This window comes from Scyliorhinus canicula, chromosome 4 (genome assembly GCF_902713615.1).
Source record: "Scyliorhinus canicula chromosome 4, sScyCan1.1, whole genome shotgun sequence".
Lineage (NCBI taxonomy): Eukaryota > Metazoa > Chordata > Chondrichthyes > Carcharhiniformes > Scyliorhinidae > Scyliorhinus > Scyliorhinus canicula.
In genome coordinates, this window is record NC_052149.1 from 205,237,563 (window position 1) to 205,251,286 (window position 13,724).

A 13,724-nucleotide genomic window follows, 5' to 3' on the forward strand; every position below is an offset into this window, starting at 1 on the left:
CAACATTTTATTTAGTGAATCCTCACAACCTTTAAGTTGCTGTTTTGTTTTTAAATATACTTTTCTATTTAAGTGATACATTTAATGGCAGTATATATTTTATAATTGTTCAGATCTGAGATCTTTTGCAATCTTTTGCAAGATTCATATTTTGTAGTTTGCCACTGTGTAATTTGTGTTGTTTTGATTCACAAAACAAATATGTAGAATGGTTTATTTATGCTGAAACTTAAAGGACTTGAGAAAAATAGAAGTTGAATTATCAGAGACGAATCAACTGTGCAAAAATAGAAAGAAAGTCACATAAATTAAGCTTTTATCAAAAAAATAATGCAAGCTGTTGCATTATGTTAGTGCTTGTTTATCTGTACTCCCTGCCGTGGCCGCGTACTTCCCCCATTCACTGCAAAGCAATATAAACAGCATGATTTCCCCGAAATGATGAGAGCTACAGCCTTACCAATGGTGTCGCCCTTGTAATTTGGGACAGTTGCCAAGAGCTCCTATTGGCCAGCCGAGTCTATCATGAGTGTTGGTGGGAAATCCCGCGTCCTGTTTTGATTTTTAATGTAGCGATCAAGCCCCTGAGAACCACAGAACGACTGAGGAGATCTTGTTGAACGGGTCGCCAAGAGCGGTACAGAGTTTCAAACCGGCTGTACTTCAGGTAGCTGCTTTGCTGTTTTGTACATGGATGTAATATAATGTAATGGACCTGCCCGTGTTGTACCGGATGCGCTTTCGGCACAGGTTTGCAACAACTGAAATGTCTAAGGAACTGTGCAATTTAATGAAATCTAAGAAAGCTAAATTTTAGGTCTAATTATAGAAGAAATTATCAAGGAATAATAATTTTATTGCATTAGATTGCAGTCTATCCTGCAATAAGATTTTTAAAAATATTAGAACCCTTCTATTATGTTAAGCTTGAACACCGAGAAAGAGTTCAAACAATAATTATTGTAATGCACCTTCTGTACACTGGAACAATTTAACTAATCGGAACGGCGGAAGTAGTGAAGAAATAATAACAGGGCATCGTATTTGTCAAGTTTCTGATCATGCAATAATAATCATTAATTTAAATATATATATTTTTGGTGATAATTTAATATTGGATTTACAGCAAGCTGCTATTTTCCTGAATTGGGGTTAAGATTTAGAGTTGTGCAGCGTGGGATCTCAGTACCGTGTATGGTAAAAGGCGCTTCAACTAAGACACTTTGCAAAATTTAAGACGTATACATGCAAATAAAACCCGCACGTATGTGGTTTGAGCTTCATGCATGCGGCTTTGTCGTTTGCAGTCGCAAAAAATTATAAAGTTGGATGCACATTTTATTTTTAAAAGGAATCATGCATGCTATTGTACATTAAAGTCTTGACATTTCACAGGTTGACGGTTAACTTGTTTGCTGACAGTGTCCTACTGCCGTAGCGGAGAGCGGGAGGTTTATTTTTTTGATATCTCTCCGGATTACATTGTGGGCCACACTCACAATTCAGGAAGCACCGCCCTTCCGTGTCTAATCGCCTCACGTCGCCTCATGTCCGCCTAGTGGCATAACCCGCCTTGCACTTGATGGAGCAACACGTACACACAATCAGATAACCTTTCAAAGTATTAGAGTTCAGTTGTACAGCAATAAATTCTTTGAAAACGAGACAAGTAATTTTAAGAATGGCTAAAGTCTACATATATAGCTATAGACACGCCCCAACAAATCTAACTCGCTTAGAATTGAATTTTGGAAATGCGGTCTTTGAATAACAAAACTGATCCATTGTAGGCAGTATTTTAGGTCGGGGTAAACTTCATAGCAGTTGTCAGCTTCTGGTAGCTCAATCAAATGACAACGAGAGTTTGGGTCAGTGAGAACTGAACGGCTTATTGACTAATACAATTCGCTTCCCAAGCAAAACATGGGGACTTCCCAACAGAGAACTGAGCGGCCGATAAGAAATAGAAGTATGGCAAAATTTTCCCCTCCCGGGTGCATTGGCCAGACACACAATGCCATTGCGCTGACTACTCAACCAACTCAACTACAGACCAGAGAAATGGACATTTTCCTGGGGTAATGCAAGGATCAGTGCTCTACTAGGTGATGATGCATTTACACACTAAGTCAAAATCCTTCCTGTGTTGCAAATATTAACATTTTGCTTATTTTTCCAGTACTTCTCTCAAAATATGCCTGTGGCAAGAATGCGTATGAGATCCTGGCTGGAATTACAGATAAATTCTAATACAATTTCTGGATTGGATTGGATTAATAAGGCAAGTGCCTATTAATTAACGTAATGCTTTCTACAGATGCACAGCTCTGAAAAATTAATTAACATTGAAATGATATTTCTGTATATTTTTTATATTCTACTCACAAATGGGTGATTTCAAGTGGAGGCATTTCTTCCTCCCACTTTGCAAAGGGTACAAACCCTTTGTCCTTCATGACTTGGAAGAGGTGGGGAAAAGAGGTTTGGATTCTCTTGCTTCTGTGCAGCTTTTGCAGTGAAACATGTGACCACATCACATGCTTGAAACAAACTGGGTGACAAAACCACATTGTGTTACCTGGAAAATACAATACATAGGCATGGAACAAAATGTATTTCAGCATTGCATAATCTGTTAATGCAAACTCTCTGATCTGAAATTTTGAGTTCTTGATTCATAGAATTTATTGACTAGACAAGTCTTGATGGCATACCCTGGCTGGATAACCACCACTTTTCGTGCCTGATAAACCATGACTGTTACGGGCAGCACGGTGGCCTAGTGGTTAGCACAACCGCCTCACGGCGCTGAGGTCCCAGGTTCGATCCCGGCTCTGGGTCACTGTCTGTGTGGAGTTTGCACATTCTCCCCGTGTCTGCGTGGGTTTCGCCCCCACAACCCAAAAAAAAATGTGCAGAGTAGGTGGATTGGCCATGCTAAATTGCCCCTTAATTGGAAAAAATAATTGGGTAATCTAAATTTATAAAAAAAAAACCATGACTGTTACTGCTGGATTACTGACCTTAATTTATCTGCCACTATTAATAAGTGATAACATCAACTTCATTTATTCCATTGAAAATGCAGGAAAAGAAGATGTTCCAGATTCCATGGAAACACGCCGCCCGCCATGGATGGAACATGGAAACAGATGCCAGTCTTTTCAGAAACTGGGCTATACATACAGGTAGAGAACATTATTCTTGCCTTCACATTGGTGCAGAGTGATGCTGGATGCATATCAATTTTTTATTACACAGTTTGTGAACTAACAAATCAAAGTTCTGTATGAAAAATAGTCTGATAATATTGCCCTCTCTGCAAGTCAGTCCTGTTAAGAGCACCTACAAATATCCAAGGTTGCCTCCATAGCTAAATGTAGATGAAACAAATGATAAATCTTGGCATTGGCCAAAGCTGATTTTTACAAAAGAAGCATGAGGATATATTTGATCCAATCTGATTTTGGATGATCGTTGTGCAAGGTCTACTTTCTCGTCACATTGCCTTTGGCTTTGCAGCACATTTTAAAATGACAGGTTCTGTCATCTGCTGTTACAATCTGAGGCCTTAAATTAACTCATCTTCAATTTGCTATTGTTACTTCAGTACTGACAGCAGATCATTTCCATTTCCATACATCAAAAACACACTGTAGAGTGAACGCCAAAAACATGGAATGGTTTGAAGATTGAAAATATTTAAGCGGTTTCCCTTTAGTTGATGATCATTGTCAGATTACCAAATTTGGAAATCCAATTGAATGCCTATGTATGCCCAGTTGTCTTAAAAGTCTTCCATTTTCTTTGCAGGGAGGTTCAGACAAGGAATAGATTTACCTGAGCCTAAAACATGGAAAGCCAATTTCCGTTGTGCCATGAATTCACTGCCTGACATAGAGGAAGTGAAGGACAGGAGTGTCAATAAAGGCTCCAGTGCTATTCGGGTGTACAGAATGCTACCACCTCTTGACAGACCAAAGCAAAAAGGTACTTGAGCCCCCTGTTTTTCTTCATACTTTGAAAGTGAATTAAGAGTATAGAGTACTTAGATCTATGGTTTTATTTTTCCACAGAAAAGAAGTCTAGGTCATCAAAAGATTCAAAAAGCAAGAGCAGGAAAAGGGTCAGTACATGGGTTACTCTTTATACATATGCTTTCAATCAGAATGTTTTCAACCAAGTATAACATTTTGCAACTATTTCTGTTTATACAAAACATGATTTCTTTATATCTTTGTAGGATATTAAGTCAAAGGTCAAACTAGAAGCACAAGAATCTGTTGCACCTAAACTACCAATTGATCACACCACATACACTGCACCAGAACAGTGTGCTTCACAGGAAATGGTGGTTGACAGCACAGTGAATATAGGAGGTGAGAAACTGAAAAAACTGTTCGTCTAGGCATCATTACAAAACCACTTTAAAAATTAACATTTTTGCAGCATACAAGCTTTTAAGAGAACCGTTTGATGCTCTGCAATGTTATTTTAACTCTTTTTAGAACTAAACTAAATCCAGGGATGGCACGTGGCACAGTGGCTAGCACAGCTGACTACAGCGCTGAGGATCCGGGTTTGAATCCCAACCCTGGCTCACTGTCCATGTGGAGTTTGCACATTGTTCCTGTGTCTTCATGGGTTTCACCCCACCACCCAAAGATGTGCAGGCTAGGTGGATTGACAATGCTAAATTTCCCCTTAATTGGAAAAAAATATGGGTACTCTTAAGTTTAAAAAAAATAAATAAACTAAATCCATTCATAAAATGTTTTCCACTCTTTGGCACTAGTTTCACCCAAGAAGCAACCTTTCTGGTGTAAGCATAGCCATTGAGAAATGACGGACTACTCAGTATGCTGAGCCAGAGAATCACCACTCAGTTCAGTCTGTGGTCAGTCTTTCTGTATGGGATCTTTCCAGCAGGAGACTCTGTAAAGCAAGCAGGAGCGGGGTTCTTTATAATATTTTATCTCTAGCCCAGGGATATTGTGGCCAACTGTAACATAATACACTGAATTTCCCAGATCAGCATAAAAAGCAGCTTGGAAAATTTGTCATCCAGTATTGGTTAAGCTTTGCTTCTAGAGAAAAGAAATAAGTAGCTTTTTCTCAAACTGCATAACCTATGAGTGTTAGCTGGTAGTATGATGATGAACATGTCACGCACTTGCATTGTTGAACTAATTTTTTTTGCTTTCATTTTTGCTGCAGAATTCTCTCCATCGGAATCATGCTCAGCGGAAGACCAACTGACTGATTGGACTATGAATGCAATAGTAGGAGAATCTGAAGATCAGGTTGTCAGCACATGTGAGCTGTACTCATTTCAGATCTCTCCCATGCCCTCCCCTGCAGGTTAGTACAAGATGCTCAAATGCAGCCAGTTTCTGAGCTTATGAATATTTCCATCTCTTGAAAGGTACCTTGGAGCCATTTAACAATTAACTACTTTCCTTGGGATTCTTCTATCGGTACAGAACATCAGTGATAGGAGCGGGGGGGGGAGGCCATTTGGCAACCTGAGCTTGTTCATCCATTCAATACAATCATGGCTGTTTCTAAACCTCAACTGAATCTTCCCTCAACATCCCCCTCCAGAATCCAATATTGCATCAATCTTGGTCCTGAATGCACTCAATTACTGGGCCTCCACAGCCCCTTGTAGATGCAAATGAGATGCATTTATCTCTAAATTTGCATGATGGACTTCTGGTATTTTCCGCAGCATTATCCTTGTTCCACTCAAATTTTAATCTGCTGAGGTTTTGAGGTTCAATCATGCATATTATGCACTGGAGGTTGCCATGTATCGGGAGATGGTGGCGTAGTGGTATTGTCACTGGACTAGTAAATCAGAGATCTGGAGTAATGCTCTGAGGACCCAGGTTCAAATCCCACCACTGCAGATGGTGAAATTTGAATTAAATAAAATAAATAATTGGAGTTAAAAGTCTAATGATGATCATACAACTATTGTCATAAAAATCCCATCCGGTTCACTAATGTCCTTTAGGGAAGGAAATCTGCCATCCTTATCTGGTCTGGCCTACATGCGACTCCAGATCCACAGTAATGTGGTTGACTCTTAACTGCCCCCTCAAGGGCATTTAGGCATGGGCAATAAATGCTGACACAGCCTGCGATGCCCACATCCTATGAACTAATATTTTAAAAAATTGCTCCTGGGGATCTTTGCCTTTCAAGAATGGTCTCAAAAGTATTTTTAAGTGGCAAAGCTGCAATCTCTCTCTTTACACGGTACAACTTTCCCTTTTTACCTTGCTGGTTGCTACATGTCACAATGATCTAAAATGTAAATTGGCAATCAACTCTCAGGGAAGATGATTTGAAATCAGCAATTCAGCATCCTGGGGAGGTCACTAGGGATAATATGCAGTTCCATTACTATATGATACATTATATCATTACTTTTCTACACTGTACTGCACAACTCTCTGTATAAATGCCTAAGTAGCATTGACTTCTAAGCACAAGTAAAAACAAATAATTTGTATAGCGACTCATGACATCCTAAAAAAAAACTAATTGAAGTACCCTTTGTAATGTAGTTACTGAAGTAATGTATGGGAATCCAATAGTAAATTTGCATACACGGTGCCACAATCCGTTACGATGTATCTAGATTATTTGTTTTAGAGATGTTGGTTAGGGGAAGGTACTGGCCTGGACACCTCCCTTACCCTTATTCAAATAGTGTCATGGGATACTCTGCAATCACCTGGGAGAGCAGACAGGGCCTTAATTTCCAGCAAGCTGGAACATTTTGACAGTGCAGTAGTCCCTCAGCATTGTCTTGGAGTGTCAGCCTGGATTACATGCTCAAGTCTTTGGAGTGGTGCCTGGATCCACAACCTTTTGACTTGGAGGTGAGAGTACTAATAACTGAGCCAAGGCTGACTGATACATTTTAGTGCAGAATAAACCATGTTCAAGTGATTAAGAGAAACACTGTAGTAATGTATCTAGCTACCATCTCCCAGGTTGCCAATAATATTCAAATTGAAGTACTTTTCAGTTAGCGTTGAGCAGCAAAAATAATGCAAAGTGAAACCTCAGAATCCACTTTTAAAAGTTATGTTTTGTGGATCCCAACATTCTCATCACATCCCTCCCAAAGTCTAGGTTTAGTTTGTTTAGTTTAAAAGAGAAATAATAAAATATCTGAGTCAGATTTGGTTTGATATATTTTCCCAAAATGCAAAATGTGCCAGCAATATTTGCATAGGTAAATGAGAATTCTGATGTATGAGGCTAAGCCTTTTCTAGTTCAATGGAAATATTCTAATGCCACAGTGCTGCTTTGCACACAGTCCCACAGAAATACAGCCCTACTGTCACATTTTACTAAACCTTAAAATTAGACCCTCACTCACTATCCTCACCATGTAACTTTTTTAAGCCCCTCTTTCTTAGAGCATCACAATTTTATAATTACTTTCTCTATTTAGGGACTGTTTATTATTTTGATTAGTTTGAGACCGGGATTCTATGATGATGAAGGTGGTGGAGGAGTATTATTGCTCCTGTACTTTGTACTTCAGAAATAATTTCTGTTAATCAAAACACTTAAAGCATTGTCTTCTGAAAGAGGTGACAATCAGTACTAAGAAATCACAATGAATTGAATTTTCCAAAAATAAGTTACCTATGTATCAGATTTAATTTAACAGTGTTTTTCTGTTTTACATTTGTATTCAGCATTGATGTAATCCAAACTTTAAAGCATGTTTAAAAACCTTCTCTTAAGAGGAATGGATCAGAGTACTTGCCTGTACGGAATGTATTTGTCTTGGTAGGGGTGAGGAGGGAAACGCGTTGCTCTGTAACATGATTTGGATATCCACGATTTGTCTTGAATTTGCTTCATTTTGTTCTTCACAGCAACCAGTGCAGCAGACAGCTTTCTCACGACAGATGACGTTGCCGAGGTTAGTAGATGCAGCCGAATGTACTGTGAAAATGATGCATTGTGGTTCATGAGAAGCTCAATGTAATTTCATCTGTTTTGTGGCCATTAAATTTAAAAATAATAATTGAGTTCAAACTCACCTTATGGCTGGGGAAGTCAGTGTTGCTGAGTGAATCACTTTCTTTTCCTGCTTAATTTTAACTGTCCTTGTCTCCTAGTCACTTTGGGTTACCCACCACCCAGAGCTGAGAGCTAATTGGGCAGCTTTTTTGCCAATCTCTGCTATCTTCTTGATTCGAGTGTTCTGATTGTGTTCGATAGATGTTTCGTGATTTGTCACAAAGCACACTTTCATTAAGCACTGTCATACTTCAAGAAAACATTTTAGTGAAAAGTTCTGTTCGTGATTGAGCTTTTTTACTTGTTGCTTGATCGAAGAAAGGATCACTTGACATAAATCTCTAATTCTAGTCACTCAAAATTGTTGTACAGTTCATAAGTGAAACTCTCCTTGCTATATTCACTTTTGAATCATTTCTACAAACATTTTTGACTTCAGATATAAAAACTTGGTTGAATTCTGACCGTCCACTCTTGAATCACAAGAAAATTAAATAATTGCAGCTAAATGTAACATTAAAACTGAAATGCAGAGACGTTTAGGATTGAGTTAGTAGCAAACACTAGTGATTCTGTCATGGGACTGAGGATAAATTAATATGAGTAAGTTTTGAGAGACTCATATATTATTTTAATGTTGTTATTTTGTTTTTAGATGGCAAACGAAATGATTCAGGAGCCCTGTCAATGGGAGCACAGTAACATTGAAGGGAAAGGCTATCTCAGCAACGTAATGGGAACAATGCCACTAACATTTTTCGAGAGTGATGCCAAATCCAACGAGCAAGGAACAACATCACACTTGACATTGCAGGATGGCAGTTGGCCAAATTCAACAGGTATCATCTTTTGCATTTTAAGACTTCTGTTCTTTATCAGCACTATTCTACTCTACAGAGGTTTCGAATTAAATAGCAGCAACAAATTCATTCCCGCCAAAATTCACAGGAAGGTGGAGCATGTCTGGGGAGACAAACCCAGAAATCACATGAAATGGATGTCCAGGCAAATTTCATTACTGGACCTCATTGTGATTTTCTTTTAATTCACTCAGGGGATGTGGGCATTGCTGGCTGAGTCAGCATTTATTGCCCATCCCTAATTGTCCTTGAACATTTTGGTTTGCAAGGCCATTTCAGAGGGCATTTGAGAGTCAACCACATTTTTGTGGGTCTAGAGTCACATGGAGACTAGGTAAGGATGGACGGCAGACTTTCTTCCCTAAAGGACATTAGGTAAAGCCCCCAAAGGAATTTTTATACCATGTTTCCCACCAGGCAGCTGGGCAGATGTATAGGCTAGCCAGCGACTGGGTGATTAAGGGCTATGGTCAGCTCATCAATTCTTAGTGGGGGGAGGGAGGGAATGGCTTGAGTGTCGACTGGGAGCAATTCTGTGGGGCAGAAGGTGCGGTGGGTGGAGGGATCAAGAGGGAAAGGTGGAGGCACATTTGGGATCATTGATTTAGGAATGTGATAATTTATCAGTTGTGATAGAAGATTACCTTGAGGGGCTCAGGTGACATTCCTGCTCCCCCGGCCCAAAGACAGCATTCTAAAAACCCCTCACCTGTTTGATTCACTGTTCTCTGTCTCATCTCCACAAGGCTGTTATGTTTTTTGAACTCAGGAAAACTGGGCTGACCAGACTCCTGACCTGATTTAAATATTAAAATCAGATGTCTTGTCTTTTGTTTGTGAGACACAGAGAAACTCCACATTCCACTGCCATACAAACAGTGACACATGTGTCAGCAGCTGGTTGGAAAAAGGAATATGTGCATGCATTGTGCCTTTTTAAATTAACCAAAAGTGTGCAGGACAATGGTTCCCTGGTCCATTCTCTCCATGTAATGCCTTGACCAGTCAACTTGTCAACAAATCAACACCCTTTTCTCATGTAGTATAAAGTGCTGCTCCCTGGGCAGCACGGTGGCGCAGTGAGTAGCACTGCTGTCTCACGGCGTCAAGGTCCCAGGTTCGATCCCGGCTCTGGGTCACTGTCCATGTGGAGTTTGCACATTCTCCCCGTGTTTGCATGGGTTTCACCCCCACTACCCAAAGATGTGCACGGTAGGTGGATTGACCATGCTAAATTGCCCCTTAATTGGAAAAAATGAATAGCGTACTCTAAATTTATATTTAAAAAATAATAAATTGTTCTCGTGGCTGCTCTGACGAGTGCAAGATGAAAAACTTCAACGGCGTGTCTCTTTTTTCAGCAGTACCCATGTTTCTATTTATAAAGAGATTCTTCATAAATCACCAATATTCATTGATTGGTTTAGCGGGAAGCTTTCAGAATTGGTTACACCTCTGAAACAGCCACCTCCGAAAGCACAATGCTTCCCATAATAAAGCCAGAGAATGCTATAAATGAGTAGCAGGTCCAGTAATATTGAAGGAGAAAGATACACAGTTAACGTTTCAAGTTGATGACCTTTCATCTTCTATTTCCATGAATGCTGCCCAGACGTGCTAAGCGAGTCCAGCATTTTCTGCCTTTATTTCAGATTTCCAGCTTCTGCAGTAACCTCCTCTTCTGGCAATGTCTGCCATATATGGTCACTGAGGAAAAGGTCATCAAGGGTTGGATGCTCTTGCTATGTCAAATTTTGTGACATATTCTTCTAAGCAGTTTTCTAGATTATCTAAAGCTAATTACAGTAGTAGTGGCACCTCTGTGTTCCACTCAGGAAAGTGCCAATCCAGGGCCCTTCACTGTGGGTATCAATACCCTGTTCAAAGTTGCTCAAGTATAGTTCAAATAGCTGCTAGTCCATTGCATGATTGGACCTTATAGGCATGAATGAAGGGGGAAAGAAAAACTTAGTTGTTAACTTCACTGATAAAATAGCAATTTTCTACAAAAAGCAGCTTCGCTATTGAGTTTGTGCAGTAAATAGATGCCTGTGGTTGAATGTCTGTATTCAACTGAGTGTTTCCTGGTTCCATTCCTTCACCCACACACTTATTCTCACAACACCGACAGTTTTTCTTATGAAATGGAATCTGATTGATCAACAAATGTAATGAAACTATCAATTACTCTCCCTGTGTCTGCATGGGTCTCACCCCCCAACAACCCAAAAGATGTGCAGGGTAGTTGGATTGGCCACGCTAATTTGTTCCTCTCATTGGGGAAAAAAGAATTGGACACTTTAAATTAATAAAACAAACTATCAGTGAAAAATAATTTAATGTTTCACACATATTGGCTGGAATTCCCCGTCCGCTGACGTCGGTGGGATTCCCTGGTCTTGCTGCAGTGAATGGAGCTTTGATTGAGCGCCAAATTCTCTGTTCTCGCTGGCAGAATCCTGGTTGTTAACTATTCAATCCAAAACCCTAAAGGTTTATTCGAAAGCCATGTTTTAAGTCCATTAGTTGTTGACAGCCTTGGAAAAGGTGGCATTTTCCTCATTCATGGGTAAAGGAGGAAACATGTGACAATAAATAAATCCAATCCAACAGAGTAGAAATCTTGCTGCGGTGTGCAGATTTTTTTTTTGGGCTATGCCCATTGTCACCACCCCTGATGTGACGAGAGTGGATTTTTAGATGTCATTACTGACTCAAATCTTAAACGAAATGTTTCCTGTTGGCTTTAGGCAGTTTTAAAGCATAGAATCCGAGAGGAAGAGATGGGTGAGAAATGTCAGTAAGAGTACAGAAATAATTTTCTATGAATTTCTTGGCTTGTACTGATTAATTGGTTTTATTGCAAGTCTCACAAATGGTGTTGTTAATATTCCTTTGCAGGCGAATTTGAATTGAGGCTTCATACAGACTTCAGAGGAGTAGACCTTGTCAACTGGCTTGAATCAGCAAACTGGCCAACTGGAGCTCTTATCAGTTGCACTTGAATTAAGACTGTGGTGAAATAGAGTGGAGTGCACTATGTACATAGAATTTTATTCCCTGCCTTCTATATTTTATTACCATTGAGTCTTTCAACTGCTATCAACATCAGCCATAACTGCAAGGTTCCATCTGCCACCGTGAGAAACTATACAGAACAGACCTTTGAAGACGTGTTGGTGATACTGTTTTAAACCTGTTTGACTCATGTTTGAAGAGAGCAAATAATGTCCACCACATAGGAAAGCCCAATTTCAGTGAGGCTAGGAATGATGTTTTGTGTTTGAGCAACGTCCTTAACATGTCTACTGCGACGTGAGATCAAGTACTTTCAATTAAATATCTAATTTTGTCACCCTCAGTTCTCTTGACCAAGAGGACATTTTGAACACACAAATAAGGTAGAAATTAGGATGAGGGGCCAGCAAGTATTTTGGAAACAAATGAGATATTGTCAACAAGCATTAGACTTGTCTGCAGTGTGGCATTTTCATGGAAAAGAAGAAAGCAATTACACAGACACAATTTTTTTGTTTAACTGTATATACGTATTAAAATATAAAATTCTTGCAATCTTGAATATGCTCATTTTTAAAAATCATGAAAGGGAGCCATCAGCTAAACATAAAGGAAGTAGCATAACTAAAGTATAGAATAATTGCTATCACAACCGTTTATTCAATGTAAAAATTATGTACATAATATTTGCCCCAAAAAGCTTTAGCTAACACTGGAATTGAGTCGCTTTGGAAGTTATGTTGTAGTGTCTGTTGTGCAGGTGAAGGTGACTCATTGATGACTTCTGTAAGCCATGCAGATAGATGGTGGTGCCCAAATATTTAATTTGAATATCTTTTCCCCCATTATCTCTTTGTGTCTTTTCTTTTTGAATGTTTATAAATAACTTTGACTTTGATGTTTTGTCCAAAACTCCGAGTTGTGAATATGTTTTTAGAATTTGTATATTTCTAAATAATTTCTGTTGTGCCATTCGTACATAAAATATACTTTTGATAAATAATAAAAAAATTGATACATAAAATGTGTTGACCATAGATTACATAAACTAGACTTGTTTTCGCTGAAATATATACATTTAAGGGTTTCAGGTTTTGAAAGGAATTGATAGAAACTTTTTCTGCTGGTAGAAGAATACAGGGAGGCAGAACCTTAAAATCCAAGATAGACCATTCAGGAGGGAACTTGGAAAACACTTTACACAAAGGGAGGTAGGAGTGTTGCACTATCCCCACAAAAGGCACTGGATGAAACCTCAGTTAATCATTTTAAATCTGAAATTGATAGGATTTTGTTAGCGAAGGGTATCAGTGAATCTGGAGCAACGACATATAGAAAGAGTTCGGATGCAGGTCAGCCTTGATTAATGTAATGATGGATGGAGCTCAAGGGGCTACGTAGTCTCTTCCTATGTCCTAATTAAATAATTGTGACCATTATTTTTTACAACAGAAGTTAATATTTTATATTTATTTGTCACTTCATAGAAGTCTGATCTAGGCTTGCGTCAAAATCAGGAATTTATGGTGAAAAACTAATGATCAAATGGATAATGCCTGTTCTGTAATTAACAACTAATCACAGAAGAGCACCGTGTTACTTTTGAGATGCAATTTTGTGAGAAGATTGTAAATTACGCAGAGAAAAGGAATTATTCTGGTTTGATTCTTTTAACAATAAGATGACTTGCCAAGTCTCTGCTGCTGAAAACATTGGCTTCTGTCCATCTGAATCAGTTATCCTGGGGAAATGGGCCAGTTTCTATTCAATGCTCCCTGCAGACCTGCATC

At 39.0% G+C, this 13,724-nt stretch overlaps 1 protein-coding gene across 3 annotated transcripts; it reads left to right on the top strand.

The window, feature by feature from the left end:
• Positions 1 to 494: 494 nt before the first annotated feature.
• On the top strand, positions 495 to 12,963 carry LOC119965328 (interferon regulatory factor 1-like). Of its 3 annotated transcripts, XM_038795947.1 has the most exons (11): positions 495 to 667; positions 2,180 to 2,281; positions 3,089 to 3,188; positions 3,814 to 3,990; positions 4,077 to 4,126; positions 4,244 to 4,379; positions 5,218 to 5,361; positions 7,909 to 7,955; positions 8,712 to 8,895; positions 11,667 to 11,712; positions 11,818 to 12,963. In XM_038795947.1, the coding sequence occupies exons 2-10, from the start codon at positions 2,195 to 2,197 to the stop codon at positions 11,681 to 11,683; spliced, it is 942 nt and encodes a 313-aa protein (XP_038651875.1). In that variant the 5' UTR covers positions 495 to 667; positions 2,180 to 2,194; the 3' UTR covers positions 11,684 to 11,712; positions 11,818 to 12,963. The 3 variants fall into 3 exon arrangements, with proteins under 3 accessions (XP_038651875.1, XP_038651873.1, XP_038651874.1); XM_038795945.1 differs by lacking the exon at positions 11,667 to 11,712 and having other exon boundaries at positions 496 to 667; XM_038795946.1 differs by lacking the exons at positions 495 to 667; positions 11,667 to 11,712 and adding an exon at positions 2,084 to 2,105.
• Positions 12,964 to 13,724: the final 761 nt, after the last annotated feature.